The sequence below is a fragment of the Equus caballus genome, chromosome 12 (assembly GCF_041296265.1).
Source record: "Equus caballus isolate H_3958 breed thoroughbred chromosome 12, TB-T2T, whole genome shotgun sequence".
NCBI lineage: Eukaryota > Metazoa > Chordata > Mammalia > Perissodactyla > Equidae > Equus > Equus caballus.
In genome coordinates this window covers 28,603,249-28,615,960 of record NC_091695.1, presented here as the reverse complement: position 1 = coordinate 28,615,960, position 12,712 = coordinate 28,603,249, and the positions used below count along the sequence as shown (strand labels likewise).

Sequence of the window (12,712 nt, the reverse complement as noted above, 5' to 3'; positions counted from 1 at the left end):
ACCCAACAATATGGTGTCTCCAGGAAACACATCTCAGCTCTAAAGACAAACATAGACTCAGTGTGAAGGGATGGAAGATGATACGCCAAACAAATGGCAAGCAAAATAAAGTGGACAGAGTCATTCTTATATCAGACAAAACAAACATCAAGACAAAAAATATAACAAAAGACAAAGATTGGGATAATATAATGATAAAAGGGACATTCCACCAAGAATACATAACCCTTTTTAACATAAATGCACTTAACGAAGGAGCACCAAAGTACATAAAGCAACTGTTAACAGTCTGAAAGGGAGAACTTGACAGCAACACAGGAATGGTAGAGGATCTTAACACTCCACTTATTTCATTGGATAGGTCATCCAGACAGAAAGTCAACAAGGAAACAATGGCCTCAAATGAAACTCTAGGTCGTATGGACTTAATAGATTTATATAGAACATCCCATTCAAAAACAGCAGAATACACATTTTTCTCAAGTGCATATGGAATATTCTCAAAGATAGACCATATGTTGGAAAACAAAGCAAGCCTCAGTGACTTTAAGAAGAATTAAATTGTATCAAAAGCCTTTTCTGACCACAATGTTATGAAATTAGAAATCAACTACGAAAAAGGCCAGAAGTCACAAATATGTGGAAACAAGCAACATGCTACTGAATAACTGTTGAATCAATGAAGAAATCAAAAAATACCTCAGGAGAAATGACAGTAAAACACAGTGTACCAAACCTTATGGGATGCTGTGAAAGCAATACTAAGAGGGAAGTTTACATAGCTACAAGCTTATTTCAAGAAACGTGAAAAATATAAAATAAATAATTTCAAACTATACCTAAAAGAACTAGGAAAAGAACAAATGAAGCCCAAAGTCAGTAGAAGGAAGGAAATAATAAAAATCAGAGCAGAAATAAATGAAATAGAGACTAAAAAATCAATAGAAAGGATCAATGAAACTAAGATCTGGCTCTTTGAAAAGTTAAACAGAATTAATAAACCCTTATCCAGACTCAGTAAGGAAAATAGACAGAAGGCTCAAATAAATAAAATCAGAAATAAAAGTGGAGAAATTCCAATGGACACCACAGAAATACAGATTATAAGAGAATACTATGAAAAGCTATATGCCCACAAAACTGGGTAATCTAGAAGAAAGGAATACATTCTTAGAAACATGCAGCCTCCTAAAACTGAATAAAGAAGAAATAGAGAATCTGAATAGAGCAATCACAAATAAAGAGATTGAAACAGTAATAAAAAATCTCCCAAGGAACAAAAGTCCAAGACAAGGAAGTTTTACTGGTGAATTCTACCAAACATTGAAACAAGATTTAATACCTATCCTCAAACTCTTCCAAAAACTTGAAGAAGAGAGGATGTATCCTAGCTCATTTTATGAGGCCAAAATTATTCTGATTCCAAAATCAGACAAGGAAAACGAAAAAGGGAACATTACAGGCCAATATTGCTGATGAACATAGATGCAAATCTCCTGAACAAATGTTAGCACATCAAATACAACAATACATTGGAAGGATCATACACCACTATCACGTGAGATTTATTCCAGGGACACAGGGATGGGTCAACATCTGAAAATCAATTAATGTGATACACCATATAAACAAAGAAGAACAAGAATCACATGATCATCTCAGTAGATGCAGAGATAGCATTTGACAAGATTCAAAATACATTTATAATTAAAAAAACTATGAATAAAATGGGTATAGAAGGAAAATAACTCAACATACTAAAGGCCATATATGACATACCCATAGCTATCACCATAGTTAATGGTGAAAAACTCAAAGCTATTTCTCAGAGGACAGTAACAGGAAAAGGATGCGCACTCTTGCCACTCATTCAACATATTAATGGAAGTTTTGGCCAGAGCAATTAGGTAAGAAAAAATAATAAAAAACATCCAAATTGGAGAGCAAGGTGCAAAACTGTCATTATTTGCTGATGACATAAATCAATATATAGAAAATCCTAGCAAATCCACCAAGAATCTATAAAAAATAATCAACAAATACAATAAAGTTGCAGGGCAAAACATCAACATAGAAAAATCAGTCACATTTCAATATGCTAACAGTGAACTGTCAGGAAGAAAAATCAAGACTACAATAGCAATAAAATATCTAGGAATAAATTTAACCCAGGAAGTAAAAGACCAATACGCTGAAAACTATAAGACATTATTGAAAGAAATCAAAGAAGATATAAATAAATGGAAAGATATTCCATGTACTTTGAGTGGAAGAGTAAACATAGTAAAAATATCCATATTACCTAAAGCAATCTACAAATTCATTGCAATTCCAATCAGAAACCCAATGACACTCCTCATGGGAATAGAGTAAATAATCCTGAAATCTATATTGAACAAGAAAGGACCCTAAATAGCCAATGCAATCCTAAGAAAAAAGAACAAAGTCAGAGGTATCACACTCACTGAATTCAAAATGTATTGCAAAGCTAGTAATCAAAAGAGCATGGTATTGGCACAAAAACAGATACACAGATCAATGGAAGAGAATTGAGGGCCCAGAAATAAAACCACACAACTATGGACAGCTAATCTTCAACAAAGGAGTAAAGAATGTGCAATGGAGAACATAAAGTCTCTTCAATGAATTGCATTGGAAAAGCTGGACAACAAAATGCAAAGGAATGTAAGCAGGCCATCATATTACACCATATCCAAACATTAACTCAGAATGGATTAAAGGCTTCAATACAAGACCTAAAACCATAAAAGTCCTAGAGGAAAATATAGGCAGTAAGCTCTTTGAAATCGGTATTAGCAGTGCCTTTTTGAATGCCATGTCTACTCAGGCAAAGGAGACAAAAGCAAGAATAAACAAATGGGACTGATCAGACTGAAAAGCTGCATTGCAAAGAAATTACCAACAAAAGGAAAATATAACTCACCAACTGGGAGAAAATATTTGCAAATCATGTATGAGACAAGAGGGTAGTATGCAAAATATATAAAAGAACGCGTACAACTCAACAACAAAAATACAAACAAGCTAATCAAATAATGTGCAGAGGATATGAACGGACATTTTTTTCAAAGAGGATATATGGATGACCAACAGGTATATGAAATGATGTTCAATATCACTAATCATAAGGGAAATGCAAATCAAAACTACAATAAGGTATCACCTTACTCCTGTCAGACTATCTATAATTACCAAGACAAAAATAGCAAATGTTGGAGAGGATGTGGAGAAAAGGGAACCTCATACATTGCGAGTGGAAATGCAAACTGGTACAGCCATTATGGAAAACAGTATAGAGATTTCTCAAATAATTAAAAATAGAAATACCATATGATCCAACTAGTCCAATCCCGGGTATATATCCAAAGAACATAAGAACACTAATTCAAAAAGATATATGCACCCATATGTTCATTGCAGCATTATACACAAAAGCCAAGACATAGAAGCAACCTAAGTGCCCATCAGTGGATGAATGGATAAAGAAGATGCAGCATATATACACAATGGAACACTACTCAGCTATTAAAGAAGATGAAATTTTACCATTTGCGACAAGATGGGTGGACCTTGACTATATTATGTAAGCAAAAAGTCAGACAGAGAAAGTCAAATATCGTAAGATTTCACTCATAAGTGGAAGATACAAGCAGTAACAACAATAAACAAACACAGGGAAATACAGATTAGATCAGCTGTTACCAAAGGGGATGGGTTGTGGGGCAAGGGGTGAAAAGAGTAAAAGGGCACATGAGTACAATGACAAATGGTAACTATTCTTTGGGGGGTGAACATGATGTAGTCTACATATAATTTGAAATGTAATGATGTATACCTGAAATTGATATAATGTTCTAAATCAGCATTACCTCAAAAAAAAAAATAAATAACAAGCCAAAAATAAGAATTCAATGAAACTCTAAGAATAATATGTAAATATAATGACATGTTTTGTACCAGTTTGTTCAAGTCAAGCAATCTCGAAAGTCAACATTCAGTGTTGCTACACATCTTTTTTTTAACCTGACCACAACTTTCTCTCCTACTTCACACAGCAAAAACTGTTCAGAGTTGAGAACCTTGATTGTACCACCATCTATCTCCTTTCCTGGCCCTTGAAGTTTGCTGGAAATATCAGCATTAGAGTAACACAAACCATTCTACTTCATCTATAATATCACCCCAAAAAACCATAAATCTCTAAGACATAAAATGTTGAACAAAATGATAGGAAAGAAAGTATATCAATTTTCCATATTTGCTCTTTGTCTTTGCAATACTGAATATTCAGTAATTCTGTTATTATGATGAGCTGTCACATGTATTCTCACACCAAATAGTTTCAGATGTTTGAGATATGAAAAATGATTTGGTAGTGTGATCCCATTGGCTATGTGAACCAAAGGTAAATTTTCCAGATTGGATGGGGGAGAAAAAGGGAGAGTTGAGTCCCACAATATCAGAAATTGCTATTGGCTGTGACATGGATTTTGAATATCATCTCCCATCAGAAATCCCCACTGGACACTATGTGCAAAAAATTAACTCATCAGATTCATAAATAAATGGCATTGAAGGGACAAGATACTTCCTTCCATTCCTTTTATGATTCAAATCACCTCCTCCTTCCTTAGACTATAGGTGGTATAGACTAGGATGTAATCAAAAATTTATTAGATGATTAGCATTGAAAGAGGCCTTAGACAAACACTAGCTAGGTAAGATTGGTCTTTGCAGTAGGCACAACCAGACCAATTGCACAGGATTGTTTCTGTCCAAAGTCACATCCTTTCTCTTTGTTCCTTCCTATTCTGGTCAGAAACACAAAACAAACATTGGTCACTTCTGTGTCTTAGTCATGCTGCTGCATCAAAATATTTGAGTGACAAAGTTTCTATATCCAAGAGGACCTCTGTCTGTTACCTTTCCTTTCATGTCAGAGTCCTGCAATTGGGCAGGGTTCAATCTCAGAAACTAAAGGAAGCAACAAGTTTTTAAACCTGATGTTTCATAAATGATGGAAAGATTGATATATAAATAAATGATCAATCTACTCCTCATGTAAGCTGATGTTCATGAACCACTAGGACTTAAAGATATTGTGTTTGCATGGCATTGAGTCACCTATTGGTCCATTTTGGCATATTATTTGTGTCAAATTAAGTCTTCTTTTTCCAAAGGCATTATGAATTTTGTTATAGTGCATTCTTGTGCATATTATTCTGGGTTAAGGTGATTCTGATAGGATAAATATGTCAAAAATCTCATAATCTGTGACCTCAGCAATACTTTCCCTTCTTTTGCAACCTCTTCAAGGCGTCTTTGATTTCTTTGTTCCTCAGACTATAAATCAAGGGATTCAACATGGGAATCACCACAGTGTAGAAGACTGATGCAAATCTGTCAAAGCTGGAGGAACCGCCAGAGCTGGAACTCAAGTAGACAAAGATACTTGAGGAATAGAAGAGGGTCACTGCTGTCAGGTGAGAAGCACAGGTGCTGAAAGCCTTGGACCTGCCTTTAGCTGAAGTGATCTTCATAATGGAGATGACAATACAGCCATAAGATATCATGATAATTGAGACATTTATTATCCCAAAGATCACTATTAATACCGCAGTCATGAGTTGTACAAAGAAAGTGTCAGTGCAGGACAGGACTAACAGTTGGGGCATGTCACAGAAGAAGTGGTTGATGACATTAGGCCCACAGAATTGGAGCTGAAGCATGGCACACAATTGGGATATAGAACCAGAGAATCCTGCCATATAGGACCCAAGCACCATTTGAACACACAGAGTGGGTGACATGATGGATGAATAGAGAAGTGGGTTACAAATGGCAGCATATCGATCATAAGCCATGGCTGTCATGAGACAAGACTCACTCAGTCCCATGGTTGAAAAGATGAAGTATTGAACAGCACAACCCACAAGGGTGATGGTTTGCTGCTCCTGGAAAAAGTTGGAGAGCATCTTGGGGACTGTGGAGGTCACGTAGCAGATATCAATGAAGGACAGATTATGGAGGAAGAAGTACATGGGTGTGTGGAGATGGAAATCCATCCTTATTAAGATGATGAGACACAGGTTCCAAATCAGAGTCATAATGTACACCAACAGGAATACAACGAAGAGCACTGCTCTGATTCCGGGGAAATCTGAGAATCCCAAGAGGAGGAAATGGGTGATAGCTGTAATATTTCCTCCTTGAGTCATTGGCTTGGTGCTCCTAAAATGAGAAAAGAGTCAAAAGAATGCATTACTGACTCACGTGAAATGACAACATTATAATTCTCACATCTGCCATTTTCTTCCCTTCACTGAGCACTGAAAAATGGAAAACGCTTTACCGTCCTAGAAGAAAGACTACAGTTTCCATCTAATTGTCAAATAGGACCTTCTCAGTGTTTCAGGTTCCCAATTACCTGATGAGGTCTCAGAAAAATTAAAAGACATATTTTAAAAATATTAAATATTTATTAAATTAAATATTTAATATAGGACCCCAGAACCATCTGAACACACAGAGTGGGTGACATGATGGATGAATAGAGAAGTGGGTTACAAATGGCAGCATATCAATCATAAACCATGGCTGTCATGAGACAAGACTCACTCAGTCCCACGTTTGGAAGGGTGAAGTATTGAACAGCACAACCCACAAGGGTGATAGTTTGCTACTCCTGGAAGAAGTTGGAGAGTATCTTGGGGGCTGTGGAGGTCACGTAGCAGATATCAATGAACGACACATTATGGAGGAAGAAGTACATGGGTATGTGGAGATGAAATATTAAATATTTTAAAAATTTTCTAAAAAGCAATAGAAACTCTATAATTATATGAGAGAGATCATTGTAAAACTGTAAGATTTTATAGGAATTTTGAAAATTCAATACATAACTGCTGCTTAATAATAGTGAGGTAAAACTGGCATCATTCCAGAATAAACTTGAAATAGCTCTTCTCTCCAAGATCTCATCCAGGTAGATTTTTAAAATTTTCTTCTTTTACACATAAGAAAAATTACCCTGTTTATAATAACTTCTCAAACTTTTTACAAATATATTTAATACAACACCTTCAACATGGCCTGGAAAATTATATCATAATTTATAATCCTGATATTTTCTTGGGGGATAGCATGTATGCCCAATAAAGTTATGAAGTAAGTCTTCTTAGGGAAGTCTTCATATGAACTATTCCTAAGGGAGGCTGGTACAAATATTAGCCCCAACTACTGTATCAATTGTAGGATATTTTGCATCTTAGGAAACAGCATAGTACTGTGGTTAAGGGTTCAGACTTTAGAGTTTTATTCTGAATGACGTCATCAAGATGGCAAAATAGGTCATGCACTTTGTCACTCTTGCCAGAAAAAACTAGCAACTACTCGTAACAACACATCATTTTGAAAATCCTAGAACACGGGGATGAGGCTGAAATATCCCCATGGGCCACAGAGAATGAGAAGAATCCTGTTAGAAAGTTAGAGGAACAGCTACACTCTGACTCCATGGTCCCTCCCCCTGCCAGCACTGATACCAAAGCCAGATAAGGACATTAGAAGAAAAGAAAACTGCAGGTCAATGTCCCTGACCTGTTGAATACAGATTCTAAATTTTCAAAAAAACAAATCCTAACAAACAGAATTCAGCAGCATACTAAAAGGATCATACTCCACTATCAAGTAGGATTCATTCTGAGGATGCACAGATGGTTTAGTATACAAAAATTAACAAAAGTGATAGTCACGTTAATAAAATGAAATATAAAAATCATATAATTCTCCATAGATGCGCAAAAAGCATTTGACAAAATTCAACATACATTCCTGATAAAAATTCTCAATAAATTAGGTATAAAAGGAACTAAATTGAACTTAATAAAGGCCATATTTAACAAAGTGACATCTAACATCATACTCAATGGTAAATGGTTGTAAGATTTTTTTTCTAATACCAGGAAGAAGACAAAGATGGCCATTCTCTTCATTCCTAAAACACGACAATAAGTCCTAGCCAACACAATAAAGTCAAAATAATAATAATATTAAAACCTAATAAATGGAAATAAAAGATTGAAATTGTGTCTATTTGCAGATGACATGATTTTACGTATAGAAAATCCTAAAATCTTCACTAAAAACTGTTAGATCTAATCAAATAATTCACTAAAGTCCTGGGATACAAAATAAGCATTCTATATACTAACACAAATTGTCTGAAAAAGACATAAAGAAGCAATCCCATTTACAATAGCATCAAAAACAATAAGATGTGTAGAAAAAAATTAAACAGGAAGGTGAAAGATCTCTTCACTGAATACTATAAGTCACTGACCAAAGAAATTGAAAAAGCTACAAGTAAATTGAAAGGTATCCCATGTACATGGATTGGAAGAATTAATATTATTAAAAAGTCTATGCTACACAAATCTGCCAATAGACTCAATGCAATCTCTATCAAAATTCCAATGGCATTTTTCACAGAAATAGAACAAACAATCCTAAAATCCCTGTAGAACCACAAAAGACTTCGTATAGACAAAGCAATCCTGAGAAAGAAGAATAAAGCTGGCAAATGTTTCAAACTATGTTACAAAGCCATAGAAATAAAAACAGTATGCCACTGGCATAGAAACAGACACAAAGACCAATGGAACAGGATCAAGACCCCAGAAATAAAACTGTGTATATATGGTCAACTAACATTTGCCAAGAGAGCCTAAAATACTCAATGGAAAAAAACAGTTTCTTCAATAAATGATGATGGGAAAATTGGATATTCACATGCAAAAGAATGAAACTAGACCCTGATCTTACATCACTCACAAAAATAAACCCAAAACGAATGAAGACTTAAGTGTAAGACCTGTAATCATAAGACTCCTTGAGGAAAACATAGGGAAAAAACTTCTGAACATGGATTGGAAATGATGTTTTGGATATCACACCTAAAGCACAAGCGAAATTAAATAATTAAATAAATAAATACATAAGATGGATTATATCAAACTAACAGGCTTCTGCACAGCAAAGAAAATGATAAGCAAAATGAAAAGGTAACCAACAGAATAGCAGAAAATATTAGCACATCACATCTCTGATAAGGAGTTAATATCTAAAATATATAGGAACACATACAACTCCGTAGCAAGAAAATAAATAATCCAATTCAAATTTTTCATAGGACCTGAATAGATATTTTTCCAAAGAAGACATATAAAATGCCAACAGGTACATAAATATGTGCTCAACATCATAATCATCAGGGAATTGCAAATCAAAATCGCAGTAAGATACCAACTCACAACTGTTAGAATGGCTATAATCAAAAAGGAGACAACAACGTCTGGCCAGAATGTGGAGAAAAGGGAAACGCGCATTGCTATGAGAATTTAAATTGGTATAGTGACTATGGAAAACAGTATAGAGTTTTTTCTTTTTTTTTTTTAAAGATTTTATTTTTTCCTTTTTCTCCCCAAAGCCCCCCGTACATAGGTGTGTATTCTTCGTTGTGGGTTCTTCTAGTTGTGGCATGTGGGACGCTGCCTCAGCATGGTCTGATGAGCAGTGCCATGTCCGCGCCCAGGATTCGAACCAACGAAATACTGGGCCGCCTGTAGCGGAGCGCGCGAACTTAACCACTCGGCCACGGGGCCAGCCCCCAGTATAGAGTTTTTTCAAAAAATTAAAAATAGACCTATCATATGATCCAGCAATTCCATATCTTGGATATATATATATATACACAAAGGAAATGGTATCACTGCCCCTAAAACAAACCTGTATCCCAATGTTCATTGCAGGATTATTTATTATAGCCAGAGTATTGAAACAATCTAAGCAACCACCAACAGATAAGTGGATAAAAAGTCAAATTATATATTTATAAATAACACATGTATAAATAACATAAATAATAGGATGTATCATAAAGGAATATTGTTCAGGCATAAAAAAGAAGGATATCCTGGAATTTGTGACAATATGGATAGACCATCAGGATATTATGCTAAGTAAGATCAATCAGACAGAGAAAGGCAAGCACATTATGGTCTCACTGTATGTGGAATCTAAAACGAAACAAACTCATAGAAACAAAGATCAGATTTGCGGTTGCCAGAGGCAAGGAGTGGAAGGTAGGGGAATTGGGAGAAGGTGGTCAGAAAGTAAAACATTTCCAGTTATAAGGTAAATAAGATCTGTGAATATAATGTACAGCATGATGAGTATAGTTAACAATACTGTATCATATATTTAAAAGTTGCTAAGAGACTAGATCTCAAAGTTCTCATCACAAGGAAGAATACTGTAATTATGTGAGGTGATGAAGATTAATCTTACTGTGGTAATCATTTTATTATATATATATATATATAGTAAATTATGTTGTACACCTTGAACTTATACAATGTTGTATATCAACCATATATCAATACAAATGGAAAAAAATAATTTTAGTTTTGATACTCTCTCATGCTCTGAACTTACCCTGGTGGTTTTAACACACTAGAAATGATTTACTCATAGCAAAGTGAGGACAAGAGCCCCTTAACTGTAAGGTTAATGGGAGGGTTTTATGAGGAAATTCATGACACTGCTCAGCACACAATCCAGGACACATTAATTGTTCAATAGATGTTGGCTATTACTATCATTGATTACTTACAGATAACTATGAATGACAGCTGTACCTGTAAAAAGGAATGCCAGGGGTGCTAGAATTTATGGGTTAACTTGGGGAAATTCCTGAGACATCATCAGCTCTGTAGACAGCTAGGCATCATTACTTCTGGGCAGGTGTAGATTCAGACCTAGCATCCAGACAAATCAAACCACCTGAAGTCATAAAGACACAAATCACAGAAGTGATCTTCTGTTTAGTTTGCTTCAGTTCATGTACACTTGAGTCAACAGATAACCATCATCAAGCTATGATGAGCATTGATGTCGAGAAAGAGTCAAAGCAACTGTTTCAATTCCCAAATACAACAAAAGTATATTTCATATGTTTGTTGATACATTCAGTGTATTATAGCTCACTAATAGATTCATAGCAGATAACAACAACTGGCTATGTTCCATATCCAAAGTGATCTTCCTTGAGTTGAAAGAGTAAATCGATATTAATGACCAAGAAAATTTTGAAAAAAGATTAATAATTAAAAAGACTTGGAGATTCAGACTTTAAAAAATAATATAAACATTAACAATTCCTTATTCTTGTAAAAATAGACATGTCAAAAGAAGAAATAGAATTTAACAAGTAAATTTTAACATTGGTAAGAATTTAACATATGATATAGGTAGTATTTTAAACTGATAGAAAAAGGATAATCTCTGCCCGAAGTGATCGCTTAAACCTAGCTCACTATCAGTAAAAAGCATTAGAGGGATTAATAGACATGCATTTATATAATCTTAGGATGGGAAAGAAATTTCTAAATTATAACATGAAGCCAGAAACTATGAGAAAAAATATGATATAACAATTTAAACTTGGCTATGGGTGAAAAACCTACTTATATAAATACAATTGATAAACTGTAAATTGGGGAGAATAGAATCATCTATAATATAATGAGACAATATCTATAAAGGTTAACACATTGTAGATATTAAGCAGTTAATTTTGCACATTCCGCTTTGGTGGCCTGGGGTTTGCTGGTTTGGTTCCCAGGTGCAGACATGGGACCGCTCATCAAGCCATGCTGTGGCAGCTGCCCCACATATAAAGTACAGGAAGATGGGGACGGATGTTAGCTCAGGGCCAGTCTTTCTCAGCAAAAAAGAGGTGGATTGGCAGCAGATGTTAGCTCAGGGCTAATCTTCCTCAAAAAAAATAAAATAAAAATTTTAAAAAAGGCAGTGGACTGTATAAAGTTGGGAAACACAGACAAGCATATTTTATCTTAGTTAATCCTGAAATTCAGCAAGTTATTATTTTGATTCAGTGCTCAATTATTAATATCTACAATGTGTTAGCCTTTATACATATTGTCTCATTATATTATAGGTGATTCTATTATCCCCAATTTACAGGTGAAAAACAGAAATTAACAGCGTTTGAGATCATACACTTAGGAAATTGAGAACCAGTACTCAACATCCATGCCTGACAGTTTAGTTTAGAAATTATTCTTTTCACTGTATACCATAGAATTTGGGTAAGGTGAAAGAAAACCTGAAGAAGAGATATAAGTGCAGGGTGTGGAAGTGAGAAAGAGGGGAGAGTTGAAGAATGAATGAGATTGAGGACCATAACCCATGCCTCATGTACTTCCTCTTCCTACTAGAAGAATCACACAGCAATTGAGATAGCATAGAATTCACTGTTTTCTATAAATCTGACCTTGACCCAGATCCTCCAGGAAGACAAGCTTCTTGCCAAAGGTTGAAATTGCTTATTTCTTTTCCAAAGGAATTTTACAACTGGACCCTATTACACTCCAAGATGTGTGATTTTGGCCATGAAATTGGCTGTCCACTCACAGCCAAAGAGATGCACATATCTGGAGTCCTCTTAAATATGTTATTAGGACAGAGGTGAAAGGAGAAAAGACAATTACAGGGAGAAAACTCTCCATGCACTTGCTCTCTTGAGACATAGAGTTCTTTTCCTGATAATTTCATGTCCCACTTTCTCATGTCCCTTCTGATTCAATCCCCCACTTCCCCATGGTCCTAT

The 12,712-nt window shown here is 35.1% G+C and overlaps 1 protein-coding gene and 1 pseudogene across 1 annotated transcript; both read right to left on the bottom strand.

Moving 5' to 3' along the window:
• Window positions 1-5,300: 5,300 nt before the first annotated feature.
• Window positions 5,301-6,239, bottom strand: LOC138916818 (olfactory receptor 5AN1-like). The gene has a single exon (XM_070230432.1). It carries the CDS (start codon window positions 6,237-6,239, stop codon window positions 5,301-5,303), a length of 939 nt encoding a protein of 312 aa, XP_070086533.1.
• OR5AN29BP (olfactory receptor family 5 subfamily AN member 29B, pseudogene) lies at window positions 6,516-6,793 on the bottom strand (annotated as a pseudogene).

Bases quoted from the DNA above. Each gene is read 5' to 3' on its own strand.
- LOC138916818 (XM_070230432.1), bottom strand. From the start codon at position 6,239: ATGACTCAAGGAGGAAATATTACAGCTATCACCCATTTCCTCCTCTTG.